The sequence below is a fragment of the Eulemur rufifrons genome, chromosome 25, assembly GCF_041146395.1.
Source record: "Eulemur rufifrons isolate Redbay chromosome 25, OSU_ERuf_1, whole genome shotgun sequence".
In the NCBI taxonomy this organism is placed as follows: domain Eukaryota; kingdom Metazoa; phylum Chordata; class Mammalia; order Primates; family Lemuridae; genus Eulemur; species Eulemur rufifrons.
In genome coordinates, this window is record NC_091007.1 from 13,685,483 (window position 1) to 13,713,320 (window position 27,838).

General features: G+C 35.2%; 1 protein-coding gene across 1 annotated transcript in view; it reads left to right on the forward strand.

Annotated features, from left to right (window-relative positions):
* PLXDC2 (plexin domain containing 2) overlaps positions 1-27,838 on the forward strand; it is a 357,321-nt gene that overhangs the window by 308,053 nt on the left and 21,430 nt on the right. The window contains exons 10-12 of the mRNA XM_069458825.1: positions 4,252-4,402; positions 5,816-5,854; positions 24,316-24,476. Of these exons, the coding sequence (XP_069314926.1) occupies positions 4,252-4,402; positions 5,816-5,854; positions 24,316-24,476 (351 nt within the window). The remainder of the gene's footprint in view (positions 1-4,251; positions 4,403-5,815; positions 5,855-24,315; positions 24,477-27,838) is intronic.

Here is a 27,838-nt window from a genome sequence, read left to right on the forward strand (position 1 = left end):
ATCAATTTATACTATAGCGCTAAAACTCTTATGAGTATCTGTTTTGTTTTCCTGACAACCCCAGTATTGTCAGATTTCTTCATTTCTGCAAATCTACTGGATGTAAATGGTTCTTAATGCAGACTTAATTTGTATTTCTCTAATTAATGAAATCGAACATATTTTCACACACTTTTTGGCTTCTGTGTTTCTTCTGTCTTTCCTCTTCGGTCAGATACCTGTTCATGTCTTTTTCTCATTTTTCTGTTGGGCAGTTATCCTTTTCATTCTAGATACTAGGTTTGTCTGATGGTTATATATAACAGACAGATCTATTGATCTGATATACAACTATCTTACATTACTCACTAATTTAAAAATAATGTCTGGGGGTGGGGCTAAAAAATATGTCTGAAAATAGTTGGTTCTCTCTTTAGTGATGATTCTCTCTTGATGGTTCTGTAAATACTACAATAATATGATTATTTTTTTACTTCTGTTCCTTACACCTTTTAGTTATTTCTGTTGTTCTCTTGTTCTACCTAATATCTCAAGTTCTATATTCTCCCAAATCTTGGTTTCTCTTTTCACTTTCTCTATGATTTATTTAACATTCATTTTCAATTTCAGTGTGTCAAATTTATCAATATTTTTATAGTTAGTTCTATATATATATGTGCATCTTGTTTTAAAAGACTTTTCCTACCAAATTTCATTAAGTTATTTTCATATATTTCCTTCTGAATGTTTTAAAGTTTTATCTTTCACATTAAAATCTTTATTTCATTTGAAATTGATTTTTATGTATTATGTAAGCAAGGAATCCAATATTGTAGGGTTTTTTCCTTATAACTAACCAAATTTCAAGCACCATTTATTGAATAATCCTTTCTTTTGACAGTATCTTGCAAATTCACCTCTTTCATATGTAGTTTCTTGGTTCTCCTCTTCTAAAGCTCAGTTTGTCATTACCTGAACAAACATCACACTGTATTAATTGTTATCATTTTATAAGAAAAAGTGGTATCTATAGGACAAGTCTCCTTAATTTTTCTCTTCACAAGTGTTTTGTCTACTTTAGGGCTTTCACCCTTCATATAAATTTTAAACTTACTGTGTCAAGATCTCTGATCAGTCATTCAATAAACTTCATTAGCATTTTATTGGAATTACATTGAATTGTGAATTATATCACATTTCCAAATTGTGGGGACTTTTAAAATTTTACCTTTTTTATTATTGACTTCTAACCTAATTGAATTGCTGTCAGAAGAGATACTCTGTGATAGTGATTTTTAAAATTAGTAGGAAATTTTTCATGAAATAGTAATGGGCAATTTGTATAAATGCTCTATGTATGCTCAATAAAAATGTGATTTTTCAAGTGTATTGGCTGTCAAATTTGATAAATGTGCTGTTCAATCACACTTCTCCATTCTCTTTATTTTCACCTTCTGAATTCTTTGAAGATAAGCTTGACATTTTCATTTTTCCTTATTTTTTTTTTTTACTTCTCCTTTATATCATCTATTTTCTTATTTCTCTGTGCTGTATTCCAGGAAATTTCTTCAGATATATCTGCCAGTTTATTAATTCTTCCTTCATCTTGTTTAATCTTCTTTTTGATCTATCCATTGTGGTAGTAATTTAATAAATGTATCTTTCATTTCTAAAATTTAAATGCGATACTTTATTAAATCTGCCAAGTCATTTTATAATCTTACGTGAACAGTTCATTTTTAAAATATACCTTTCATTTCTTTAAATATTCCCTATATGATTTTTATATATTCCATATTGAATGATCCCCCAAAATATCAAAGTTTTGGTAGTCTGTGTTGTTCATTGTTTTTGCTGACTCTTTGTCAGACTGCTCTCACCCTTTTTGTGTTCTTTGATTAAAAGTGTATTTGGCTGATTTTATTCCATGTGAATCCGTAGGACCTAAATAGGTGCTGCTTTCCACCAAAGACGATTTGCTAATGGGACCCTCAGGGTTTGGGGGAGGGCATAGGCCCCTGCCTTAATATAAGGGGGAGAGGTTTAGATTGATCTCCCCCATCTACTGCTGGCTCAAGGCATGGTCTCCTTGGAGTGATATTGATATTGGCTGTTTTTCTCTTGGCAAATCCTACTTTTTTACTTAGCTTAATATATATTGCTCCTACTCTCCCTATAGAACACAGCTTTTGCTTTGTTTTATTTTGGTGGGGGTAGGCAATGGAAAGGTAGGATTGAAGATTTCCTTTACTTCCTGAAAATTCTAAATGTTTTAAAACTCATGTTTTATCCAGAGTCTACTTGTTTTGTAACAAGACGGCCATTTAGCATCTTAGCTGGCTTTTACTGCCATAAGTAAACTGAGCCCAGGATTTTACCTTAAACATTGGGATGTTTGATAGTTCTGTTTATTGACAATGGAAACAGAAAGAGAAAATAATATATGGCAAATTCCATTCCAGACTTCTTGAGTTTGAAATGTCCGTGACATTCACATGCTTATGTCCGGTCAGTAGATGACTATTTGCGCCTGAAATCCAAGAGAGAAATGTGGACTGGAGATATAGATTTGTGAATAATCAACACAAGGATATTAATTGATATCAAGGATGTGGAGGAGAGCGCTAAAGAGAATGCATAGAGTAAAACAACAGGTCAAGAAAGATCCATGAGAACCACCAACACTTAAGGAATAGACATAAATAAAATAAAGAAGTTGTTAGAGAGGTATCAGAAAATTGAGGACAGTGTGTGTCACAGAAACCAAGATAGGAGAGTTCACATCTATTGCAAATCCTGATGAGGCAGGTATCAGTAGTACACCTTGGAAGATCAAGTAACTAAGAAGATATTTAAACATTTAGATATTTATTTAAGTGGTGATGGTAATGAGTCAGCGGAGAATTAGAGATGGCAAATATTGAAAGGAAAGGATGTGACCAAATGAGCAAATTCACAATACCTGAGAAGGTGGGATGAGCTGGGCCAGGGCACAGGTTGAAAGAATAGCCATTAGGGAGGGTCCCCATCCCTCATAACCGAGGAAAGAAGAGTCGATCAGCACAGAGTCAAGTAAGTGTGCTGATTTGTAAAGAAATTTAACTGATGATGGCTCTTTTATCAAAAAACTAAAAGATGAGCTCATGTGGTAAAATTGGGAGAATCATTATGGGATTGTAGTTTTAAGTCGAATGGAGAGGGTTTAAAGCTGATACTGAAGAAACTGAGAGAGCTGATTAGCAGTGCTGCCAAGCCGCATGGATGGTCCAGCGGAGGATGCAGGAGAGACGTTTCCAGAGCTCCTGGTAGGAGAGCTGTGTGACTGTTCTCAGCTGCGCCTGGCTTTGCAGCAGGCAGGGAAAAGGCACAACTTTTACTATGGACAGCTTTGGGGGTTTCCTGAAAAGATGGTGTGGAAACAACAAAACCAAAAAAAGAGCAAGATGCTTAAAGCTATTGACAAGAAAGGTTGAAATGATGGGAGAAAATCATTGTTTTGGGCCTTCTAAAGTAGTCAAAGGATAGGAAGGATTTGAGTTCGCAGGTACATGGATAGACTGAAATAAGGGATAATTGAATTTATGACTTCAGAACTAAAGCATTTCCAACTGAAGTTGGAAGTGGTCCAGAGTGTGTGGATGACAACTAAAGTGGAGTCTAAGAGAAGATCATTGGATCATTGGGGCTGAGAAGCTGCAGGAACTGAAATCTGGGGACTTAAATAGACCCCTAGGATGTTGATACTTGAAGGGGTGAATGAATCTGTATCGTATCCAATTAATTAAGAGAAGGCTGTCTAAGGAACTCTTTATAAACCAGTGAAAATGTTCATAGTACTTAGGATTTAGTATTATCAGTTCTATATGAAAGAAATCCACTCTTTCTTGACATACCTAAGCATCTTTTAAACCTCATCCTTATGCTCATGTCTTTCTTCCAGTATGAACTTTTCCCTTTTGACATCATGTCTTTTATAAATATATCAATATACAATTTAGGGCAAGATAAACAGTAATATGAAAGCTTAACAGAAGTAAATGATGAAATTCAAATATCTAAGGATGGAAATGCTTTTTTTACATCCATTTTTCCCTCTCTCCTATTTTACAAATGTTATAAGTTAGCAAAACCTATAAATGTAGTCTTGTACAAAAGTAATGTATTCCCTGTCTTGATTTGAGAGCCTGTGCTTTACAGCTTAACTTCTTTGATGAAATTTCTAAAAATATATGTATGATCACTCAAAGTGTTTGCCTTTTTGTTTCTTACTAGTCAAAAGAGAAGATGTGTGAGAATATAGAACCAGTGGAAACTTCTTCTCAAACCACCACAACCATTGGAGCGACGACCACACAATTCAGGGTATTAACCACCACCAGGAGAGCAGCGACATCCCAGCTGCCCACCAGCCTCCCCACAGAAGGTGCCCAAGAGATATTTTGCTTTTTTTTTCCAGAAAAGGGACAAATCACTGTGTTGCTATATACTGGAGTAGCTCCTACTCGCTAGAGGGAAAGTTGTTCTTTGACAAACTGGGTTTCTAAGGGATTTCTGAAGGGGAAAGACAAGAATTATTGTGGACTAAAAATATGGCTTAGTTTCTTTTACTGTACTGTGCCTTTTATTGAGATGTAGCTTTTACCATTGATTCTGGTTTTTTGACCCCTCTTCCCTAGGGAAAAAAAAAAATCCACATTTCTTTTCATGTGGCTAAATTTTATAGTAGATGAATTCAACACTGCAGTCACAGGATGGAAAGGCAAAGTGCGTATGAAATGTTTATCGATTTTGAATTCTGAACAATGGATAATTCTACTCATCTGCAATTCTAAGATTTTCCTGAATGCAGTCAATAAATTATGTTGGTCTCTAACCTATACAGGGGTACTGTATATGTCATAGAAAATGTCCTTGAAAAAATATTTCCTCTTCTAGGGAAGGCAAAAATACTAGAGAGTGTTAATGCATGGGCACAAATAATGGAGGAAGAAAGTGTGTTGGCCAACATCTGAATGGTACCACTATGAAGGAGTGGGCAGAAACATAAGACTAGTTGGTCAAGAGTCAGCTTTGAGGGGGAAGAAAATAGTCTTACTTTTTATTGCCATAAGCTTTGCTTTTATTTAAATAGAAAGTTAAACTTGGAACTTTTGCTTTAATTGAAATTTAATTGGATGCTATAAGGTTAACTGGAATAAAGTGAGGAAGAAGGCACCTGCTGAATGCATTTTATTGCTTTTAAAAGCAACATTAGATTTTAATCCATATTGGTTTGGATTGTTATATTAAAGCCTGTGAAAATATTTCTGTAATTTATACTCCACCATTTAGAATGAAATATAACCACTGAAATAAAAAAGCATATCTGACCTTTTGTTTATTCAGGATAAGATCTCTTGAACGAATAGGCATTTAACTTTTGGAGTTAAATTTGAAAATATCAACAAATCTTGACTATTCCAATTAACTTGGAATTTTCTTGATCTTGATTTTAAAAATGAATAAATAAGGTCATAACTATGAGTCTAATCACAATAAGCTCTATTAGAAAATTAAAAAATAGATGTATTTTAAGTTATAACTGTTTGCTTTTCTCACAGAAGTTAAGGATCAACAAGACTTTAAGAAAATGTTGGTTTTACAATCTCTGTAGGAAATTTTAGTACTATATCATGTAAAGCTAGGAATTGCTCTCTTTGAACTAGAAATGACCTCAATAAATTATCAAAATCTAGTCATGTTACAGACAAGGCTGTTAGTAGACAATTACTGGTCATAAGATTGATTCTCCTTTAAAATTTTTTTCTGTTATAATAACCTTGAATTTCTCTTTCAGATGATACCAAGATAGCACTACATCTAAAAGATAATGGAGGTAGGAATTGACATTTTTCTTTTATAAACATTCTTAGATACTAATTCATTTCATTCATTTTAATATGAGAAAGGACTCAGACTTCTAAATATAGACTAAGGTTCTATTTTATTCCCTGTTGGTATTTAACATAGGAAGAATTCAGTGGGTTGGCTTGAAATTAAAATGGAATCCTAATCTTTGCATTTCCCTCTAAAACTGAGTGACAACAAATACCAATGATAAAGTGGAAAATTCATCCACACATCTTGCTATGCTTTGTTGTTCTAGTCCTTGTTATAATTGTATGCATGGTTATTGACACAGCTACAGGTACTGAGTTCAATTTTTTTTTCTCACTAAGTTGACTGGTCAACATACTTATACATAAACTTAAGAAATAGCCCATTACTGGGCATCTACCCAGAAGAACAAAAGTCATTCTATAAAAAAGACACCTGCACCCGAATGTTTATAGCAGCACAATTCACAATCGCAAAGATGTGGAAGCAACCCAAATGCCCATCGATTCATGAATGGATTAGCAAAATGTGGTATATGTATACCATGGAATATTACTCAGCTATTAGAAATGATGGCGATATGGCATCTCTTTGGTTCTCCTGGAGTGAGCTGGAACCCATTCTATTAAGTGAAGTATCCCAAGAATGGAAAAACAAGCACCACATGTACTCACCAGCAAACTGGTTTCCCTGAGTGCACATTTGGGATTCACACCAATTGGGTATTGGACAGAGGTCGGGGCTGGGTGGAAGGGATGGGTGTATACCTACTTGATGAGTGCGATGCGCACTGCCTGGGGAATGGACACGTTTGAAGTTCTCTCTGGGGGGGATGGGGTGGGGGGAGGGGAGGAGTGCACACCTATATGATGAGAGTGATGTGCACTGTCTAGGAAATGGACACAACTAAAGCTCAGACTCGGGGGGATGGGGAGGCATGGGCAATGTATATAGCCTGATCTTTTGTACCCCCTTAATGAGCTGAAAAACAAACAAAAAATAAAAATAAAAAAAAAAAAAAGAAATAGAGCAGGAAGTGTGAAAATAGATTATGCTAAGTCTTTTTTATCTGTTATATGGAGCAAAATCCACAAATATTTGAATGAATGTCTTGTTAGTAACATAGTAAATGTTTTTCTACGACAATTTAGAAAGACCTATAGGGATACTTGAAAATTTGAGGGGAAAAAAGTTTTACCAAAACAATACTGTGAAAGATACTAACTACATTTTTAAAAACAGTACTTTTCCTATTAAATTATGTTAGCTCATGTATGCTTCTCCTCAGAGTATGTTGGATCTTGATAAAAGAGATCATCACTAGTAATTATTTATTCGGCTCAGGAAAGGGGTCTTCTCTTCTTGGCAGCATCTATTATGTAAATGTGGGCATATTGTGACATTGATCTGGGCATGGTTTTGCTTTTGCAGCCCCAGATGATTTCTTGAATAAGTCAAAATTCAATATATACATTGTTAGGGGTGATTTTGTCTATAATTGTGGAGACCAGATCCTAAATCAGTCAGTCTAGGTTAAGTAATCAATACTTCCAGGCTTTCTTAGGTCATTTCATATATATGTATATATGTATTTCCTTTCTGTTCTGAAAGAGAAGCCTCTTAGATGTTCATAAGCATCATTTTTTATATCAATTGTCCATTGTTTTATTGTAGTGTTTTATTTAATTAATTTCTTATTCATTTTTGTATTAATGTGGTAAGTAGATGGCTTTAAAAATGACCACTTGCAAAATGTATGCTAGCTAGAAATTAACTAAAATCCTAGTGCTTGAAGGGACTTTAGCAATCCCCCAAATCAGGATTTCCCAGAGCAGGATCATGTGACTATAAGTCTTAATGCTGGGGTTACCTCATTTTGAGGGAAGAGGTGGGGTATGAAGTGAAAGGAAGGAGGAGGGTCCCCAAGAAGCTTCTGTTTTATTTGTTACCTTTAATTCTTTTTTTTTTTTAAATATGGGTGGAGGTAGTTAACGTGTTTGTTGTATTTTTCTCTAGGCTTTCTTTTTTCTTTCTTTTTTTCTTAAGCTGTTTGCTTACTATGTTTCTCTAGTGTTAACAGGAAAAAACAAAGGATTCCTGTTAACAAATAGGTGTGATTTACTTTGAGTGAAAGAAAAAGAAATTTCCTTGCTGGAGAACCATTCAAAGCCTTTAATGTTTATTCATTCATTCATTCATTTATTCCTGCGTAAAGCTTGCTAATTGCAAAACTCGGCTCTAGGCTTAGGGCTCTAGTAGTGAATAGGACTTGGGCAAACTCCCTGCTTTTGGAGAACATGCATTCTAAAGAATTTTCAAGATGGTTATTAAGATTTCATATTGGCATTTCTCCACTGTTTGGTCATAAACCTTTTTTACGAGTAGCGTCTCATGGGCCTAATGTTTTGTGGCATATACTTTAGTAAAGAGTTTTCTAGAATATTATCAATTATCCCAAAGAAAACCCTTAGTTTTGTTTAAAATATCAAAGAATGATAAAACTTTAAGGATTTTCCTAAAGCAGCATCTTAGAATTACCTTATGCTGCTAAGAAATCAAGTTAAGTAACTCCCACAGTTTAAACATAGGATTTTGGGTATGCCAGAGAGTCAACTATTGGATTTCCAGATGATATTTAGATAACTGATATGCAGCAGGTATTCATCAGAATTCTGAAATATCACAGTAAGACTTTAAACTCTTTCCATGTCTAGAGTTGTTTACAAAGCACTTTTCCTAAAAACATTGAAGTTCAGTTAGAATAGACTAACCTGACCAGTATTAAGATAAATGTCACTTCAAGAGTACTCAAGGAAAATCACATATTATTTTTTATAGCATACTTATTAAGTTAGTGTGTGGGTGCTTTTCATTTTGTAGAATGTGAAGATACAGGAAGGATTGCCAGTTTAAATCTCACTTCATTAGTTAATTAAACCTGTTGAAAACAGAGTTTAGAATTGTCTTTCCCCTCCAGTTTAACATTTTTGCAAGAATGAGCTAATAATGAGTAAGGATGCCTTATTTAAATGTTTTCTAACATTTATTAAGGTTGATTTTTTTTAAAACATCCAAGCTAATACAGTTTTGTAAATCTCCCTGTATTGTTGCAAAGAAATTTAGCACATTTGATTTAATTGGCTATTCTTTTTTAAAAATAAATTTTACTGTGTATACTTGCAGTTTACAACATGAAGTTATGGGAATACATATAGAGAGTAGAATGGTTACAATAATCAAAGCAATTAATATGTCTATCATCTCACATAGTTACTTTTTGGTGACTAATTAATAGTTCTTAAAAGCGCTTTCATTCAGAGGTTAGTATTTTTCTGGAAGAAGGATGCCATTTATCAAAGGAGTTAATATGTAGCTAGAAACCAATGACTCTCCCTTTCCACACATTGTTCATTTTAGGTATTGGATCATCTCGCCTCTGAGCCTTTCTGGGACATTTCCATGGGCTAAAGTAGTTGATTTTCTTAGTGTAATTCACAGCTGACATGATTATACATTCACTTTCCAGGAGACTTTTCCTTCGTCTTTGATTTTCAAGCATAAAACACTTCTGAGCAGCTGGACACCCACATCACACCACAGGGTTTCTCATTCAGTAGGGCCCAGACTGAGCTACAATCTGCTAAGTCACTCTTGATGAATCTTCAATTGTGCAGCGAGTTTCCAGATACATTTAGATTAAGTCCAGGTGAAGCCTCTTGAAGTTTCAGGCTAGTTGTTCAATTGAAGAAGTTTTATTAACCTTTGGTATTGACTGGAAATTCTAACGTCTCTAAATAATTTGGAGAAAAGAACATGAAAAAAATCAAAAGAAAGGAAACAATATCTAATGGGTGCAGACCCCCTTAATAAGATAGAGGCTTTTGTGACCCTTGTAAATAGCTGAATACAAAAACTCTGAAGATCCAACATAGAGCCAGGCGTGGTGGCAAACACCTGTGGTCCCAGCTATTCAGGAGGCTGGGGCAGAAAGGGTTGCTTGAGCCCAGGAGTTCGAAGCCAGCCTGGGTATCATAGCAAGACCCTGTTCCTAAAATAAATTTAATAAGAAGATCCATTGTAAACACAGCATTTTATCTCCAACTGGAATATTGCTGGTTGCATGTTTATAATATTAAGTTTAGAATAATACATAATTCTAATCAAATAGCTTATCTGTCCCTTGTTTATGTGAAAAATGGAAGAGGAGGAAGAGGAGGAGGGAAGAAGTGGTAGAAGAGGAGAAGGAAAAAAGAATATTTACTATGTCCCAGGCATCATTCTAAAGGCTATACATATATTAACTCATTTAATTCACACAACACCCCTGAGTTGGTCCTATTATTATTTCCATTTTATAGGTGAGGAAACAGGTGCAAAGGTCAGGTTACCTAGGTAGTATGTGGCAGAGCTGGGATGTGTTTAGCCTTGATGCAGATTTTATGTCCCTGCTTCTCCCTTACAAAATAGATCTCTTACAATCAAGCTTCGTATGGGAAAGGCTAGCTGCTTTACTTACGCCTACTATGATCTTTTACATTTTATATAACAACTGATTATACTTACAAGTATTTGAAAATGAAATTTCCTTTTCTTATGTAATTATGCATTAGTTTCCATTGTATCCTTCCTATGAAAATCACAGTGCATTAATTCTCTTGTGTAATTCAGTGTTGTCAGAATCATTGGTATGGTCTCCAAATTACAGGGCTACCCTGCAGCTTGTGTTCAGAATCTAATTTAAGTTTGGTTTCTCTAGAAATTCAGGTTTAATTCACCTGTAGAAGGTACCTAGACTGCATTCTTTAAATATATGTATTTCTGTAGGTAATGGTTGTATGCATTTAAAACCACATCTTCTTTGGGTTTTTGAATTTTAGCAGTAGCTTATTAGAAGAGTTACATTTTAAAGGAATGACCTAGCTATATATTTTGGCAGGTACAACTATTAAATGCCTTCTTTGACATTTGATTAGGTTACTTCCAAATGGCACTCACTTCCTAATTAGAAATGTAAATGTCTTCAAGATGCAAACTGGATAAAGTTATACCCAGGGCTGAGAAGAGGTTTGCAAGCTGAATTAATGGAGAGGATTTTTAATTGAGAAGTAAAGTCTTCAACCAGATTCAACTCAATCTAGCAAACTGAATTGTGCCACTCTGCCACATTACAGATGTCAAAATTATTTCAAGCTCTAAAATCCTGATTTGATTTCATTGTTCAAAATTTGTTGACTGAGGTTTATCAAAATACCAAAAACTGCATTCTTTCTTGGTTCTTTTAAAAGTTCTTTTCTTTGATAGAGCTAAACTTTTAAAAAAATACTTGAACATAAGTTCTAAAGTATCAGCACTCCAGATAAGCATGATGTATAATGGAAGTGGTAATGTGTTTGACATTTCTTCTTATTGCTAGGAATTTTACAAAACCAGAACTCTAAAAGACTGCATTCTTGAGTCAGAGGGTGGTGTCTCCTTCAGGGAGATGCGAAAATTGATACATGAAGGAGTTTACAGAACATGATTAAGTTAATTCAGAGGTACAAATATGCAAAGTGACTGATTTCAAAGAGCTAAGTTAGATATATTTTGAATAAACTCTCATGGAATGGCTGATCTAAATTCTATTTCTCTTGTGTTCAGTTTCCTATTTCTTAATATATCATAAGACTTTTCATCCAAAGATAAAGTGTTAGAACGTTATTCTGACTTTTTTCACTGGACTACGTCTAAGGCTATATTTTTATCACCTAGCGTATAGTGATAGATCAAGTGTCTAGTGTTTCATTTATCATTCAATCAAATTATTTTTTGACTTTCAGACATAAATCATTACAGTAACATATCTTTCACTATTTTTTCCCTGCCTTCCCTTTCTATTCCCCACTGCCACTTCTTTTGTGTAGATCCAGTCAGCATTTTTCTGTATTAGCCTGAAATTCACTTGAGAAATATGAACATAAGATATAAATTTAAGCATCAGCAGCATATAAATGATAGTTGAATTATAGAGGTGAATTAGGTCATGGAGGGGTAGTATATAAATGAAAAGAACAAAGGACTAAAGAGGGAATACAACATTTGAGGTTTTGTGAAGAAAATTGAAAATTGTCAAAGAGACAGCAAGAAAACCACAAGAGTTTGGTATCAAAGAAACCGAAGGAGAAGAAAATTTCAAGGAGGAAATAGCAAACAGTGTCAATGCTGCAGATAAGTCAAGTTTAAAAAAAAAAAAAAACGCACAGAAAAATAACCATTAGATTAGGTGATATAAAGACATCCATTGACCTTGACTGGACAGTTCTACAATCCACAGTTGTATGATCCCCCGACAGAATTTGAGAAGTCTTGGGGAAATAAGAAAATTGACAACAAGGACAGACAACTTTTTCTAGTAGCTTGGTGAAAAGAGATTTTTTATGCTATTGATGCTGCTTTATTTTAGGAGTATATTTATATGGTTTAGGTGTTGAGACGAAAGAATCCATAAAGAGGAAAAAGAGTTAAAAAATGACAGAGTAAAATGATATTTCTGCAAGCACAGGTGGGGTCCGTTAGCATGGACGAGGGAGACAGGAGGGAGAAGGGTGGGGGTTTCATCTGAGGTTGCTATTTTCTCAGTTTCATAGGAGGCAAAGTAATATGGTGAGAGTGAGTGGAAAGAAATCAGAATATGGTGTCCAGGAGTTGGGAGAAGCCACAGAACATTTTCAAGGGGAATGGTAAAGGGAGCTTCCTACTGATGGCCTGCAAAGGTGTGTTTGTAGCCTGCTGAGCGTGGTGACCTTCCTTGAGGTTATATGACTTCAACTCTAAATTCTGTTCAGCTGTGTTTGAATCACCAATGTTTGTTAAGCTCATGTAATATGCTGATCCTCTTTAAGCAAAAATAAAAATAAAAGGAAATGATGAATCTTGATAGGGAGAAAAGATGCTATTTTAAAAATGGCATAATGCTTTAAAGAGAGTTGTTTAATCCATTAGATGGTAAATTTAGTTTAATCTTTTTCAGCAGCTAGGTTTTCAATGGCTTCCTGTTCCATTAAGACTAATTTTTTGCTTTAGTTTGATTCTGCAGTGCTCAAATAATATGGTGCAAGATTTTAAATGTGTTTTGGTTAGTAAGGACAGGAATTAATTATTTAACACTAATTCATAAGAGTGTTGTAAGCTACTGTGACCAAATGTTATTATTTCAGTTACAGTAATAAATTAACAACTTGCTGGATAAAGTTTCAACCATAAGTGATTTTAACACATGTTAACATTATACTCAGCAACTGCTAAAGAAAAGAATACAAAAATGGAGAGCCAAAATTCCATTGGAGGAATTTAGGTGGAATTCTAAGAAATACTTGTTTAACCTAAAGAAAGCAAGAAAGAAGGAATGATAGACCACATAACAGATGGACACAAAGAAAACAAATAGCAAAATGGCAGACAAAATCCAACCATACCAATAAGTATTTTAAATGTAAATAAAATAAACGTTCCAATTAAAAGCAGAGATTATCAGACGGACTTTTAAGAAGCAAGATCCAACTATATGCTGTGTTTAAGAAATGTACACGAAAAATAAGATTAAGATACAAGTTGCTTCAAGGTAAAATTATAGAAAAATATATACACTGCAAACATAACCATAGCAAAGCTGGAGTGCTTATATAGATCAAACTAAGAGGACTTAAAGACAAAGAGTATCAACATAGGAAAAGAGGAAAATATAAAAAGGAAAAAGGGGGCTGTTCATCAGAAAACCATTGCAGTTTTTAAAAGACAAATAAACAAAAAACTAAGAAGGATATAGATTTGAACGACACTCGATGTGATTAATATTTATGGGCACTGTTCCTAATAACTATAGAATATAATTTTTTTTCAAGTGCACATGAAATGGTTACCAAGATAGACCGTTGATGGAGCCATAAAAATATCCTAAATTTCAAAAGACTGAGGTCTTACAGAATATATTCTCTTACTACAAAAGAATGAAATGAGGAGCAGTAACAATGTAGTATCTATTGAGAAGAAAGATTTTAAATGCTCTTATCACAAAAAAAGATAAGTATGTGAGATGGATGTTTGTTGATTAGCTTGATTTCAGCATTTTACAATACATACATACAACAAAAATTATGTGGTACACTGCATATATATATGGTTTTTGTCGATTATACTTAATAGAGCTGGGAGGAAACATACCGTATCGAGAAAATCTCCAAATGTGTGAAAAGTAAACAAAACTTCTAATTAATATATGAATCAAAGAAGAAATCATAAGGAACATTACAAAGTATTTCAATGGAATGATAATGTATATTACCAAAACATAAAAAAGTATTTAGAAGGAAATTTATAGTTCTAAATGCTTATATTAGAAAAGAAAAAGGTTAAAATTAGTGATCCAAGCCTTCATTTTAAGTTCAAGAAGATGAGCAAATTAAGCCCAAAAGTAATTAAAGGTGTACAACTATGATTTATCAATTAAAGTAATATTAATTTAAAAAGGACAAAATAAAGATGAGTAGAAAAAAGTAAAATAGAAACTACACAATAGGCCGGGCGCAGTGGCTCACGCCTGTAATCCTAGCACTCTGGGAGGCCGAGGCGGGTGGATTGCTCAAGGTCAGGAGTTCGAGACCAGCCTGAGCAAGAGCGAGACCCCCCCCCCCCCGCCTCTACTAAAAACAGAAAGAAATTATCTGGCCAACTAAAATATATATAGAAAAAATTAGCTGGGCATGGTGGCGCATGCCTATAGTCCCAGCTACTTGGGAGGCTGAGGCAGTAGGATCGCTTAAGCCCAGGAGTTTGAGGTTGCTGTGAGCTGGGCTAACCCACAGCACTCACTCTAGCCCGGGCAACAAAGCAAGACTCTGTCTCAAAAAAAAAAAAAAAAAATACACAGTAATTATCAGCACAGTCAAAAGTTTGTTCTTTGAAAATTTTAATAAATTTAATATCCCCTAATAAGACTGATTTAAAAGAGTAATAAGTGATCAAACTTAAAAACCTGTGTTCATCAAAAACTCTGGTAGGAAAATGAGAAGGCAAGGGAAAATATTTACAATGTGCATATATTACAAAGAACTTGCATTGAGAAAATACAACCCTGAAAATTGATAATAAAAGACAAACAATCAAAATCTAAACAGGATACAATTTCATACCGATGAAGGCGGCCAAACACTACAGTACTAATACAGATGAGGAAGTGGTACACTTGAACTCCTGTACATTGCTGATGAGAGGGTAACATTGTACAACCAATTCAGAAAACTCTCTGGTAGTTTCTTAATAAAGTTCTGGCCTTTGGGGCCAAAAATTCCACTTCTATGTATTTATCAAAAAAAAAAGTCCATAAAAAATCTGGTACAAGGGTATTCATAGCAAATGTATTCATAGCTGTCAATAACTGGAAATAGTCTAAATATTCATCAATAGAAGAATAAACAGATTAAGTATGTTCATACAACGGACTACTATTCAGCAGAAAATACAATGAACTAATAAGCTGAAATAAATTAAAAAAAAAACACTGTTAACCAAAAGAAGCCAGACATGTCAGAATACATGTAGTATGATTCAACTTATATGAAATTCAAGTAAAACCAAACTAGTACACGACAATAGAAATCAGCACAGTGGTTGCCCGTGGGCGGGGGAGAGCGTCAGGATTGACTACTGTAAGTGCGGACAAGGGAACTTTATGGGAGGATAGAAGTGTCCCACAGCTTGTTTTCAGTGATGGTTACTTGGAATATATTGTTATCAATATTTGTTAAATGGTACCCTTAAGATCCATGCATTTCAAGGATGCAAATTGTACCTCGGTTAAAAAAAAATAAGAAAGAAAAAAGAATTATTTTGATGTGTTTTATAAACTAAATATAGTTTTAAAATATTCTGATGAATAAATTTTTCCAGGCTTCTTGAAATTCTGAACTAAAGCAAACAGACTTATCTTTAGTGAACCAGCTTCTCTAATTAGTAGGCATAAAATTTAACATTTCTGATTATTTGATTCATGTTTTGCTTTAAATTATTCATAGAACCTTCCCATGTAGTTGGTAATAATGATAAAATTATCTAGCAAGTATTGGGCTGTTAACTATATACCAGGCAGTCTTCTAAGGGCTTTGCATGTTTAACTCATTTTATCCTTAAAGCACCCTATGAAGAAAGTACTATTGTAATCCCATTTTACACATGAAGTATCAGAAGCCCAGGGATTTAAGTAATTTGTCCAGGGTCACATGGTTTATGGGGGATGCAGCTGGGTGATAAGACCAAGCACTCTGGTTTCAGGCCTGCCCTGTGCTCCTGTGCTCTCTGTCCCCACACTGTCCTGCCAGGAGGGTTTTGCTTATGTGCAGCTGACTCTGTAGTCATGCATTTGCTATTCTCCTATTAAAGCCATCCAGTATCTCAAAAAACATTGTAGCACCAGCTTTGCCAAATCACAGAGTTTTAAAGTCCGAAGAAAACTTACTGCTTCTCTAATCCCATCTTCTACCACTCTGAGACCCTTGCAACTGTACACTCATGGACATGTCATGTGCCCACACAGTGGAGCCTTTTTGCAAAGCTGATGTGGTGGAAGAGTTTAGGTCAGGACTACTGCTTTCTTCCTGCGCTAACCATATTCTATCCCACATTCAACACATGGAGATTTATGTTTCAGGAGGCTGGGTATTCCAGGACCTGAGGGATCAATACAATTTTATAATATCCTTCCTCCCAATCAGGCTAATGGATTCTATCAAATTTGAGTCATATTTTGCCAGTATTGGTGGTAAACAGTGAAATATATATACTCTGCACATGTGGTTCTCAGTGGTTTCTTTTTTTTCTTTCTACCCTTGATGTATATGTGGCACAATTTGTTAGTTCTGGTAACAAACTAAAGGGAAATTCAAGGCTCTACCCAGGCTTTTCATTAATTTTATGCATCAACTCAGGCACTAGGGAACTTGAAATCAGTACGATATTCAGCAATTTTCAAAAGAATGTGCTTACAGATAACCACTGAAAGGTTGATTTTACTTAGATAGTTTACAGCACTTCAGCAGCTAGGCTTTTATTTTTCATACAGTGGCTGCAGAGTCTGTGTCCCACATCCAGCTGCTGTTTGAGACCGTGTGCTTCCCTAGGGCTGGGAGGGCAGTGCAGTGCACGTGAGACCGATCTTGACCTTTCCAGTGGAAAAACTATTCCCTGAGATGTCCTAGCTTTCTCCAGGGTGCCCTTAAGCTTCAGGGAGGAAACAGATTCCCCTTTTCCAAGCATAATTTCAAGAAGGCCTCATTCTCCTGGTAGTACAGCCATGATTGCAATGCAAAATAACGAGGGCAGGAACCAATAGAATAATAATTAACATTAATAATAGTAGTAACACTACCAAGAGAATCAATATAGTAAAATATAGTAATCAGTAGAATAACAAATAGTATGGGTAGTGCTAATAACATCAGTACAACCATTTCACTGAGGACTTGCTATATTTAAGGCACGATGACAAGTACTTGATAAGCATCATCTCAGATCTTCGTAGGCATCATGAGATAAGTATCATTATTATGCCCACTTCTCAGAATAGAAGACAGGATTAGAGAGATGCTTATCCTTTAGGTCTGGCAATGTGAGATCCGGATGCTATTTTTGGAAGCCCCAAAGGTTCTACACTAGCTAAGTGGTTTGGACACACATCTGTCTCTCTATGTTGATAGGAACAGAGTGAAGAGGGTTCCTATTCCATGTCCAGAGAAACTGATAGATTTGATAAGGTAGTAAACATTCATTGTAATAATTCTAGGTTATGCATATAAATTATATGTTTTAACATAAACAACAGTATTCTGGAATGTATGCATTAAGTGGCACAAAGAGTCACTCTTTTCTCTACCCCCAAACCTTGAAAATAGTTTGTCAACCTTATTTTTGGTATTCCATAGTCACTGCAAATATACTTGCTAGGAAAACTCTACTAAATTGTGTCTGTAGTTAAAAATCCTAATGTCTTAACCATGCAAGGGCTTGGCATGGAATTAATGGAATTGAAAGAGAAACGATTCCATGAAAACTTAGTTTCACATTTAGCTGAAAACTTAGATACAAAGATTTCTTTTCTGTGGATTATTTTGTGTAAGTAGGGACACATTTAATTTTTCAAAAATAATTTTTAAACGTACTCTTAAAGAAAGGAGAGACAAATTGGTATATAAAGCTGATGTTAGGAAAAGTTTAAAAGTTAGGTCTTATAAAGATCCTGATTGCTGAAAATTATATTAGAGGCATAGGTAGATTATTACAAAAAGTAACACATATACACATGAGAAATGGGAAATGATAATAGATCATTCCAAAAATTTATTTTTTGTCTTATGGTAGGTATAAATACTGTAAGCCCACTCTTTTAGATACTTACACATACACATGCATTAAAAGCACCAATCACTGAATGAGGCTAGAATCACTGCTATCCAAAATCTGTTGGAATCAAGCATTTTTTAATATGATTTTATAGAAACTTTATTTAACTTCATTTTTCTAAGATAAAAGGCAATCGATTATCATTAAACAAAAAGGACTGTCATACTCTAAGCTCTTACAGCCCAAAACATTTTATGTTTCCCTGAATGGAATTTCATAGCTGCCCTGTAGTAGCACAGGCTGCTGAAGGACAGCGGCCCCTACTAGATATTGCTGTCACCATATATAATGCACTTAGATGTGTTCTGTGCACCCGTTCTAATATCTTTTCACAGTACTTACCCAAATCTCTTCTATGGTGATGCCTTAACGTGAATTAATAATGTATTGGCACAGTGATACATCTTGTGAATAAGGTATAACTTGTATAATAGTTTCAGGGCACCCTAATACCTGAATAGTATTGACAGACTGTTAAGTATCCAAAAATATTAACAGCATGATTAAGAAAATGGAAGAATGAAGAGAATTATGAAAAATTAGAAACGACACAAAGCACCAGAAGACATTCTGAATGAAGTCGCGGTTGTGATTGTGTATAGAGAAAGTAAAAAGCTAAGAGAGAAAAATATATGAGCTATGAAATGAGATCAGTTGCAAGGGAAATTTCCAAAGGAAAGTAAATTTATTTGAAAATTTTACCACTTGATTTTATTCCGTTACATGCTTTAGCTTATAAATGGGTTAAATAATATTCCACAGGGAAAGTCGTGTCTATGTGTGTTTTTAATCCAAAACTGGAACATTAACATTTTAAGCATTTATAACTGAACTTCATTCTGAAGCTTTTTTAAAAAGTACATTTTGGCATCGTCTGTGTAAGATTTATGAATTTCGAGGAAATTTGTACATGACTTTGTCCAAGCCATCAGCTTCTCTGTCCCCCAAAGGATATTAATACATTATGGAATTTATGGGCTGTAGTGTTTCGTCTTAAGGCCAGGAGAAGTTAGTTCTAAAGTGAATAAAATTTCAGACAAGAAATATTTCTATTTTAGTTTTACTTTATCCCAAGACTCTAATTATTGGCAAGATTTAATAGTAGGTACAGATAATTTTAGCAATATATTAAAATTTTTGACAATATTAGAGAATTATACTTCTAAATACAGAATATCAGTGCCACATACATGAAAATCCTGAGGAGGAGAAACAATCAGAAAAAGCAAGAGGACATAGAGTTTTAAAATTAAATAACACTTTGAAGTAGCAACACTTTGGAGAAACAATATATTTAATTTTCTTCATTTTTTTCCTCCTATCTTCTTTCTCCTCATTTATTTCATCTTTCCTTCTGTCAATATGTTCAGTCATAAACTTTTTATGGTGTGCAGCAAATTGAACATATTTACATGAGGGCTTGAATTTGTTCTAATGTGTACTTACTGCCCTTTGAAAGGTGGTTTTTATGGTACCTAAAACTCACCCCCAAAGAGCAGGCTCCTTTGATGGATCTGACAATTCTTGCAGTCCTCTCTGTATTTTATAAAGTATTAAAAAGCCACAAACGCTACCCAGGTCACTCAATGGATCAGATGAGAGTACATTATCTTTGATACTATTGATTTTCTGTGTTTCATTTATATTTTAAAATGTGCTTTAAACAGAGTGCAAAAAAGGTCCTCATTTTGGAGGCTCTTAAAATATATTTCTATACTTCCTTTTTTGGCTTGGAGATTCCATTTTTAGGACATTGTATTGCCCTTTATCATGAATTCCTCTTATTTTAATACACAGTGTAAGGCTAAAAAAAAGATCAAAGATTTGAATTCTCCTATGTGTGATACTATGTGTGAGAGAGATACTTGTTTGGTTTTCATTCACTTTTGGATATGAATGAAAGAGCATAAGATATTTATACAAATATAATAAGAGTTCAGGCCTCAAACTAGATTCCTTCTGATTTTTTTTTTAATATTTCCTTAACTCATAATGGAATCTGATGAATTTAATAAGAAGTATGTACCCACAGCAGGTCCAGATGGATTTTTGGTCCCACTTCTATCTGCAATTAAAGAGAACAATCAGTCAAGCTACTGGGTGACATCTTAGTTTATTGTCTTTTCTGAATGAGTGAAATCAGTTTATTTGAGCAGTCTTCCCTTGAGGTGAATGAACTAAATTTCAATTATGGGAATTACTAAGCACTTGCTTACATTTTTCAAATTTCAGTGTTGCATTTGAGGTGTTCATCATTTCTAACACAGAAGATCCTCTGATTTCTGCCTGCAGATCCCCATAAATATGCAAAACCCATACCATTTGATAGAGCAGTGATAAACTGGAAACTAAATAGTGAACGAATTTAAAACCAAAGCACATCAATGAAGTGCTTACTTTACTTTCAGATTTAACAACCTTTAATAAGCCATCACAATACCTGTTAGTATATGGTCACCTAAAGCCCATAGAATAAACATGCTTGTGCTGTGTGGGAAATTATAGAATCATTGTAGTAGCAAAAAAAAAAAAAAAAAAAAAAAAGGTTAAATAATAAGGAGGTATAAAAATGCATTCTCCAAAACTATTCATGCTATTTTGATGATCATTCTGAAGCATTTTGAATAGTCACTGGTATGTGACACAAGGAAACCCTTGTAATATTTTGGAATTGAAATTGCCAAGTATTTCCTTAAATGGTTTGCTCTGGTTATAACACATCAAGTCATATGACACTCATAGATCTCTAAATTCTATGGTCTACTAGTTAGTATTGAGAATTCATGAATATTATTTGTGTTATTAAAATCATCATGCAAACATGTCATAAAATAATTATTTGGTTATTAACAAATTGCATTAGATATGACTATGGTGTCTTCACATCTAAAACAGAAATGTAAAGGATCATTTTAAAAGAAAGATAACTCAATCCTTATTGGAAGTATGAGTAATTAATAATTGTGAGACTAAATATTTATGCCTAAATAAAGGGGGTGAGGTTTGCCACACTCAAAGTGCAAATCCGGATATGATATTATATTCCAAATATAGGCCACCCACTCCTGCAAGTCAGAGATAATTTTAGTTCTGAAAAGGACTCTTATTGACTAAAACATGTCCCTTGCTCTCATCGTCCTTCCTGGGAAGGTCCACCTCTTGCCTACTGCCTCCTTAACAGGTTCTTGGCCTCTGGCCCTGTTAGGAAGTGGTAGCCTGGGGTCAACTCATAAGTGCCTTGCCCTTCCTTGCCCCTTCTGCACGCACAGAAAAAGTGAGGCTTACACTCGCCGTGTTGCATATAAAGGACTATAAACCCTAGAAATAGAATCAGATGCTGGGTGGATGGATGGATGGATCAATGGAGAAAGGGAGGACAAAATGAAGGAGAGAGAGAAGGATGGAGGGACAAAGACAGGAAGAAGGAGGCATGGAGGGAAGGAGAGAGGAAGGGAGACAGCAAGGGAGTAAATGACACATGGGATTTGAAGAAATATTCAAGGCTTCCCTTTTGACTCAAGTAGATATTTTTGCAACATTTTCCCCAATGCCACATTTTAAATTAATCCTATTTTCTCATGAAAGCAATGTGTCATACTCTTGTAAAAATAAGAGAAAAGCCAAGTTCCCAAGATGCAATAATACAACCATACTTAAGAACGAGGCCAAACTCTTAAAAGCAACAAATGTTAAGGGCGAAAACATAGTTTATAAGGTGTCATGAATCTGACAGTATAATTTGCCTCAATCTGCCTCATATAAAATGATAATATAATGGCTTAGCATTAATTGCATATTAGAAGTCAGGTACTCTATGTACTTTGTATGTATTAAATGTTGAATTCTCACAGCAACCCTATTGGGTAATTACTGTTACTGACCACATTATGGAGATAAGGTAGCTAAAGACCAGATGGATGAAGTCATTTGCTGTAGCCTCATTTGATTTTTATTGGGGATGTGGTGGTTCCAATAGCTGCAACCTGTTTTCAACAGCCTCTGTTTTCCTTATTTTTTCTTCCTCTCTTTTCCTCCTGAGTCTCTTCCACCAAACATGGATGGAAATGTCTGTGATGGCGGACTGACTTAAGACCTAGTTTCAAAGAAGGGACCTCTTAGAGGCACAATGATAAGTTTTTAACCACCTTTTAAATTAATTTTCCTTACTTGAAATTACCAGGGTTCTTTTCAGAATTCTTTGCCAGAACTCAAAACATGAAATAAGAGGAAATAGCAGTGCATATATCTCAGTGTTAAATAAGGAGGCATTGGTCAGAGATTCACAGTGCAGACTCTGAGGCCAGACTGCTTGTATTGAAGTCTGGTTCTACCTTAATAGTTTTGCAACCTGTGCATATTTCTTAATTTTCCTATGCCCCTGTTTCCTCATCTATAAAATGGGAATAATAATATCTACCTCTTAGGGTTGTCGATATGATACTTGCAAAGCAATACAAACATGTTAGTATACTTAAGATCTGTGCATTTCACTGTATGCAAATTTTGCCTAAAAAGACCCAAAAACAAATATTAAACTCTAGTTAATGTGTAAGCTGAAAAAAAACCCAAATATGTCTCATGTATTATAAATGAATTTTTATGTAATGAATTCCTCTTAAAATTTGTTATTCTTCCACTAATGAATTTTTTTGTAAAGAGATCTTTAGAATTTTGAGCTTTATTAGATTTGGAGAAGCATTACTAAACATCAGCAATGGGTCTCAAGCAAAGAGTAAACAACAGCAACAAAAATGTAAATGATGAATAGGAAGTGTTAGAAGGTGATGTTTCTCCACTTCATCTGGAATTTGTTAGAATTCCAGATGCCTGTAAGAATGTGTGTGGACCGCACATTCTTACAGGCAGCCATGTCTGTTTTTTATTAAGAAATTTTTTTTTTAGACTAGGGAAAATTAACAATTACTTTGTGTTAAAAGGTAATATATATATATATTTCAGCATATTATGGGGGTACAAATGTTTAGGCTATGTATAAAAGAAATAAATCAATGCTTACTAAATGAGGTTTAATAGACAAATGTTTAAAACATAGAGGCAAAGTATAAAAATAACAAAGAGGAAAATTGGTAATGAAAGATTTGGGAACCACTGTTCTGGAACTTCTGTGAGTCTTAAAGAATTATCTAATGATTCAAAAACACGAATCATATCATGCACTAAGATACAGTTACTGCTGCACATAATTTAGGAAGATCTCTAAATGCCTGAGGAATCATCAAACATTACACAATTTTAGAATAAGAGAAGACTTTAGAGGTTAGTTGTATGTGGTTGATTGACTTTGGTTTGAATAGCTATTACTTTAGAATTTAATTCCTCCCTTTCCTAACTCTGAAAATGTGTATTATAGCAGAAAGTATCTCAGTAAAAGTTACAGGAAATGATATTGGTCTCTGGTATAGTGCAATATTTTCATGTGCTGTGGTGTTCCCTTTAGATAGTGATAAAACTATTTAAGGGTCATTTAGCATCCATCTGTTACACTTTTAAAGAACATTGCTTTTAAAACAGATTTTTGGAAAATTATGCTTTGAGTTTATGCACAGACCTTCTGAAAATGCCTGTTGTGGCTCACCAAAAGATGTCTGATATTCTTCAATTTAAAATTCCCAAAAGAAAATGAGAGAAACACCTTTCAAAAAGCAATCAGTTTTACTGTAGGTATCTTTGTTGGTTTAATGAGAAAAATCAAATTTACAACTTATTATACAGTTAATTTCAGTTTCAGCTTGTTCATAGTACTTTTAAAATAAAGGCTGTTAATTTTGTTTATCAAAGTAGAAATTAAAACACAGTAATGAGTGTATTTTTACTCATTAATACATGGGATTTTTTCATTGCCCATATGAAGAGCACCTGGCCTCTAAAATTAGTGTTATGGAAAAGAAAAGTTGTACAGAAAGTAAAGATCCAATATTACTTTGTTAACAATATAAATACCTCCCCAGAAGAAAATGTAAACTTAAGGGTGCACACATGAAGGTCTTGACAACTGGGCTGTTCTTTCAGCGTCTACAGATGACAGTGCAGCCGAGAAGAAAGGGGGAAGCCTCCACGCTGGCCTCATTGTTGGGATTCTCATCCTGGTCCTCATTATAGCCGCAGCCATCCTTGTGACAGTCTATATGTATCACCACCCAACGTCAGCAGCCAGCATCTTCTTCATTGAGGTAAGTGTCAAACCACGGCAGTTCATGAACTATATCCATTTGTTAGCACCACCTGTATTTAATATTTAGCACGATTCCTCCATTTTTCGGTTTCAGGATGGCCGATTTCACACTCATGCATGTGTGCACACATGCACACACGTACATAATAATCGATTGCTTTCATACGATGGGTTCAGTTACCTTATCTCAGGAGCTTTTAAAGAAATAAACTATCTTGCCTTTTATAGATCTGAAGGAAAATAGGAACCATACTTTTTACTTAGTCCTTTTATACTTAGTATGTTAACCAGCTGTTCTCCTGATCCTAGGAGGAAATGCAGCATATGCAGGAAGCTAATGACTTAGGTTAAATCAGTTGCTCAGCAAACACCAATTGAGCATTGGCTCAATGCAATATGGTGGGCCTGCTCTCAAAATGTTCATGATTTAGAAAAAATACGGCCTTCACTACAAAATGACAGGTGTAAAAGTGAGATAATGGTATATTGTGCTATTACTATTTTGCATAATGTGTATACATTTGTACATTTATATATAAATGCATGTGCTTGTGTGCGCACACACACAGAGTACTGTGCTGAATCACTGCTGTTGTGTTTTCATGTACAGAATTCAGATTTAGTGCCTGTGCCCAGGAATAAACAGGTGGGAGGACAAAGGGCTTTGTATAAGGAGCCAGAGCCAAGTCCTAGGGTCTAGAAGGCAGAACAAGGAAGCGTGGAGAACAGTGATTCCAGTCAGTCAGACCAAGTCATCCTCTCTCTCCTTTAGAAGGCTGGACTTCCTGGGCCCCCTGCTTGTGCAGCTTTCACTCTGACATCTTCATGGGGCCACTCCTCTTCCAAAACCAAATTATACTAGAAATACAAGAGCACTAAAGGGAATCTCCTGCAGAGTGTCAAACTTGTAAGAGTTTAATTCTAACTCGTGTGATGCACAGATAGGTGGCTTGGAATTTTGTTCACTTGCTGAGTGCGAAATTATAATGCTTTTTAAACTACAGAGATAAAATGACCTTTGTCCCCTATAATTGAGAGGGGTGAATGCAAATCAATTAAATAAATGTTTAAAAGTCCTATATGGGCCGGGCCTGGTGGCTCACGCCTGTAATCCTAGCACTCTGGGAGGCCAAGGCTGGCAGATTGTTTGCGCTCAGGAGTTCTAGGCCAGCCTTAGCAAGAGCAAGACCCAGTCTCTACTTAAAAAATAGAAAGAAATTATCTGGACAACTAAAAATATATATAGAAAAAGTTAGCTGGGCATGGTGGCGCATGCCTGTAGTTCCAGCTACTTGGGAGGCTGAGGCAGGAGGATCGCTTGAGCCCAGGAGTTTGAGGTTGCTGTGAACTAGGCTGACACCATGGCACTCTAGCCCGGGCAACAGAGTGGGAGTATGTCTCTAAATAAATAAATAAATAAAAGTCCTATATGGCTTGCCACTGTCTGTAGAACAAAGTGCAGTCGCCTTTCTGTGTAGGCACTCAAGTCTTTGGCAGTCTGGATCTTATCTGTGTTTCACCAATCTGGGGTTGGCACTATTGTCAAATTTCACTCTCTACTCTTCTCCGTTATGAGCCCCCAATTCTCCATGCCACAAAACCATTGCTCGTTCTATTTCCTCCACCAAGAATGTCCTCCCCTCCCACCTCGGTTCTTGAATTCAGGACCCAAACAGCCCACGATGCCATGTACCCTGTAAGTTTCCTTACACCATCTGCCTATCTGGGCAGCTGAAAATCATGTCTCTTCCTTCTCTGAAACTCTATCTGTAGTAATACACCCATACCTTTCTCTGGAATTTACCTCTCTGTTTTGCATTAGAGTTAAATAGGCACATGATTCATTCCACCCTATAAGACTCTTAAATTCCTTAAGACTTGGATTAAACAACTTAAATTTCTTTTGGAAAAAAATAGGTATTCTACCAATATTTCCCAGAAAAAAAAAATACATAGTATCCTAGGACATTTCAAACCTCCAGTGAAATTTCATACCAGACATATTCCAGAAATGGCATCCTAATTTAATATCTTAGTAATTGGGAAATGGCCAGACATTGCATTCAGTTAGAAAACTGTTAGCGAGTTTTGTTAATGTGCTTGATTTTCTTGGAAGAAAGACAACTTTCCCGAAGTTACGAATGCATTCCTCAAAGAGCTGACGAGTGACAAGCTGAAAGCCTCAGTGAGCAACCAGATATCAGGCCGCTGCTGCTGCCGTAACCCCTCATGTTTAAGCGTTTTTATACGCTGTGCAGTTCATTTTCTGACATAGTGAAAAAACAAAACACTGTGCAGTATCTGATAGTGATGACATTAGCATCAAATTGCACAGTTTGAAGGATCCAGGTAAGGCGAGTTGCCAGCAACCCCCATATGACTACAAAGCAAGACTGCAAGAGAGTGGGACTATTTGTATGGGACATTGGAGCTAGAAGGAATCTTAGAGATAATTTAGTCCTATCCCCTCATAACACAAAGGGAAAGAGGGGCTCAGGGAGATGGAACAACTTATCCAAGGTCAAAGAGCCACAGTTCTAGGAATAACTCATTCATCTTTTCACACTTACATGAAGCAGAAGCATTCAGAAGCTCCCCATCCCCCAGCTCTCTCCTCTCTGCCTTTTTCCTTCCCTTTGAGTCCATTGCCAGTGTCTACTTAAATCACTACCTGTCTGACACCCTGCCGTGGTCACGCGGCTCCCAGCGGCTGGTCCGCAGATGATTTTTGGACGGTAAAATCCTAAGTTTGCTATTATTAAAGCTGACCAATGCTTACAAAATCAAACCACAGATTCATGATGACCACACTGTGTGTGACATGCCAGACCTCTGAATCAGAAGATTTTTGAATTATTAATTAAATTAGAATTGTTGGTACATGAATGCATTGAATATAACAGTATTGTTTCCATTGCTTTTTTTATGTTCCACATATACTCCTGTCTACTTTAAAAATGAAATTCATGTGCTCTTTTTCCACTATGAAAATGATATCAGTCATTATAGAAAAAATAATGCAGAAACGTAAAAAGAAAAAGGAGAGTCATTAATAGTCCTGGCATGCAGAAACAATCACCATTGGTATTGTAATTTATTTTCTGCTGGAATTCTTATATGCATAATTTGATGTTTGCCCATTTAAGACAACTGCAATTTCACTGTAATGCAAACTGATATTCTTTTTTTTAAAAAAATAACATTTTTCTATTTGATTATGAACTGTTCATAGACATCATTTAATGCCTGTATACTATTCCATTTAACATTGATTCCATAGCTTTATATTAACTTCCTCTCATGCAGTCAGGTGGTAACTCAGAAAGCAACTGAGAGCCCAACATGGACCTAGAAATCAAA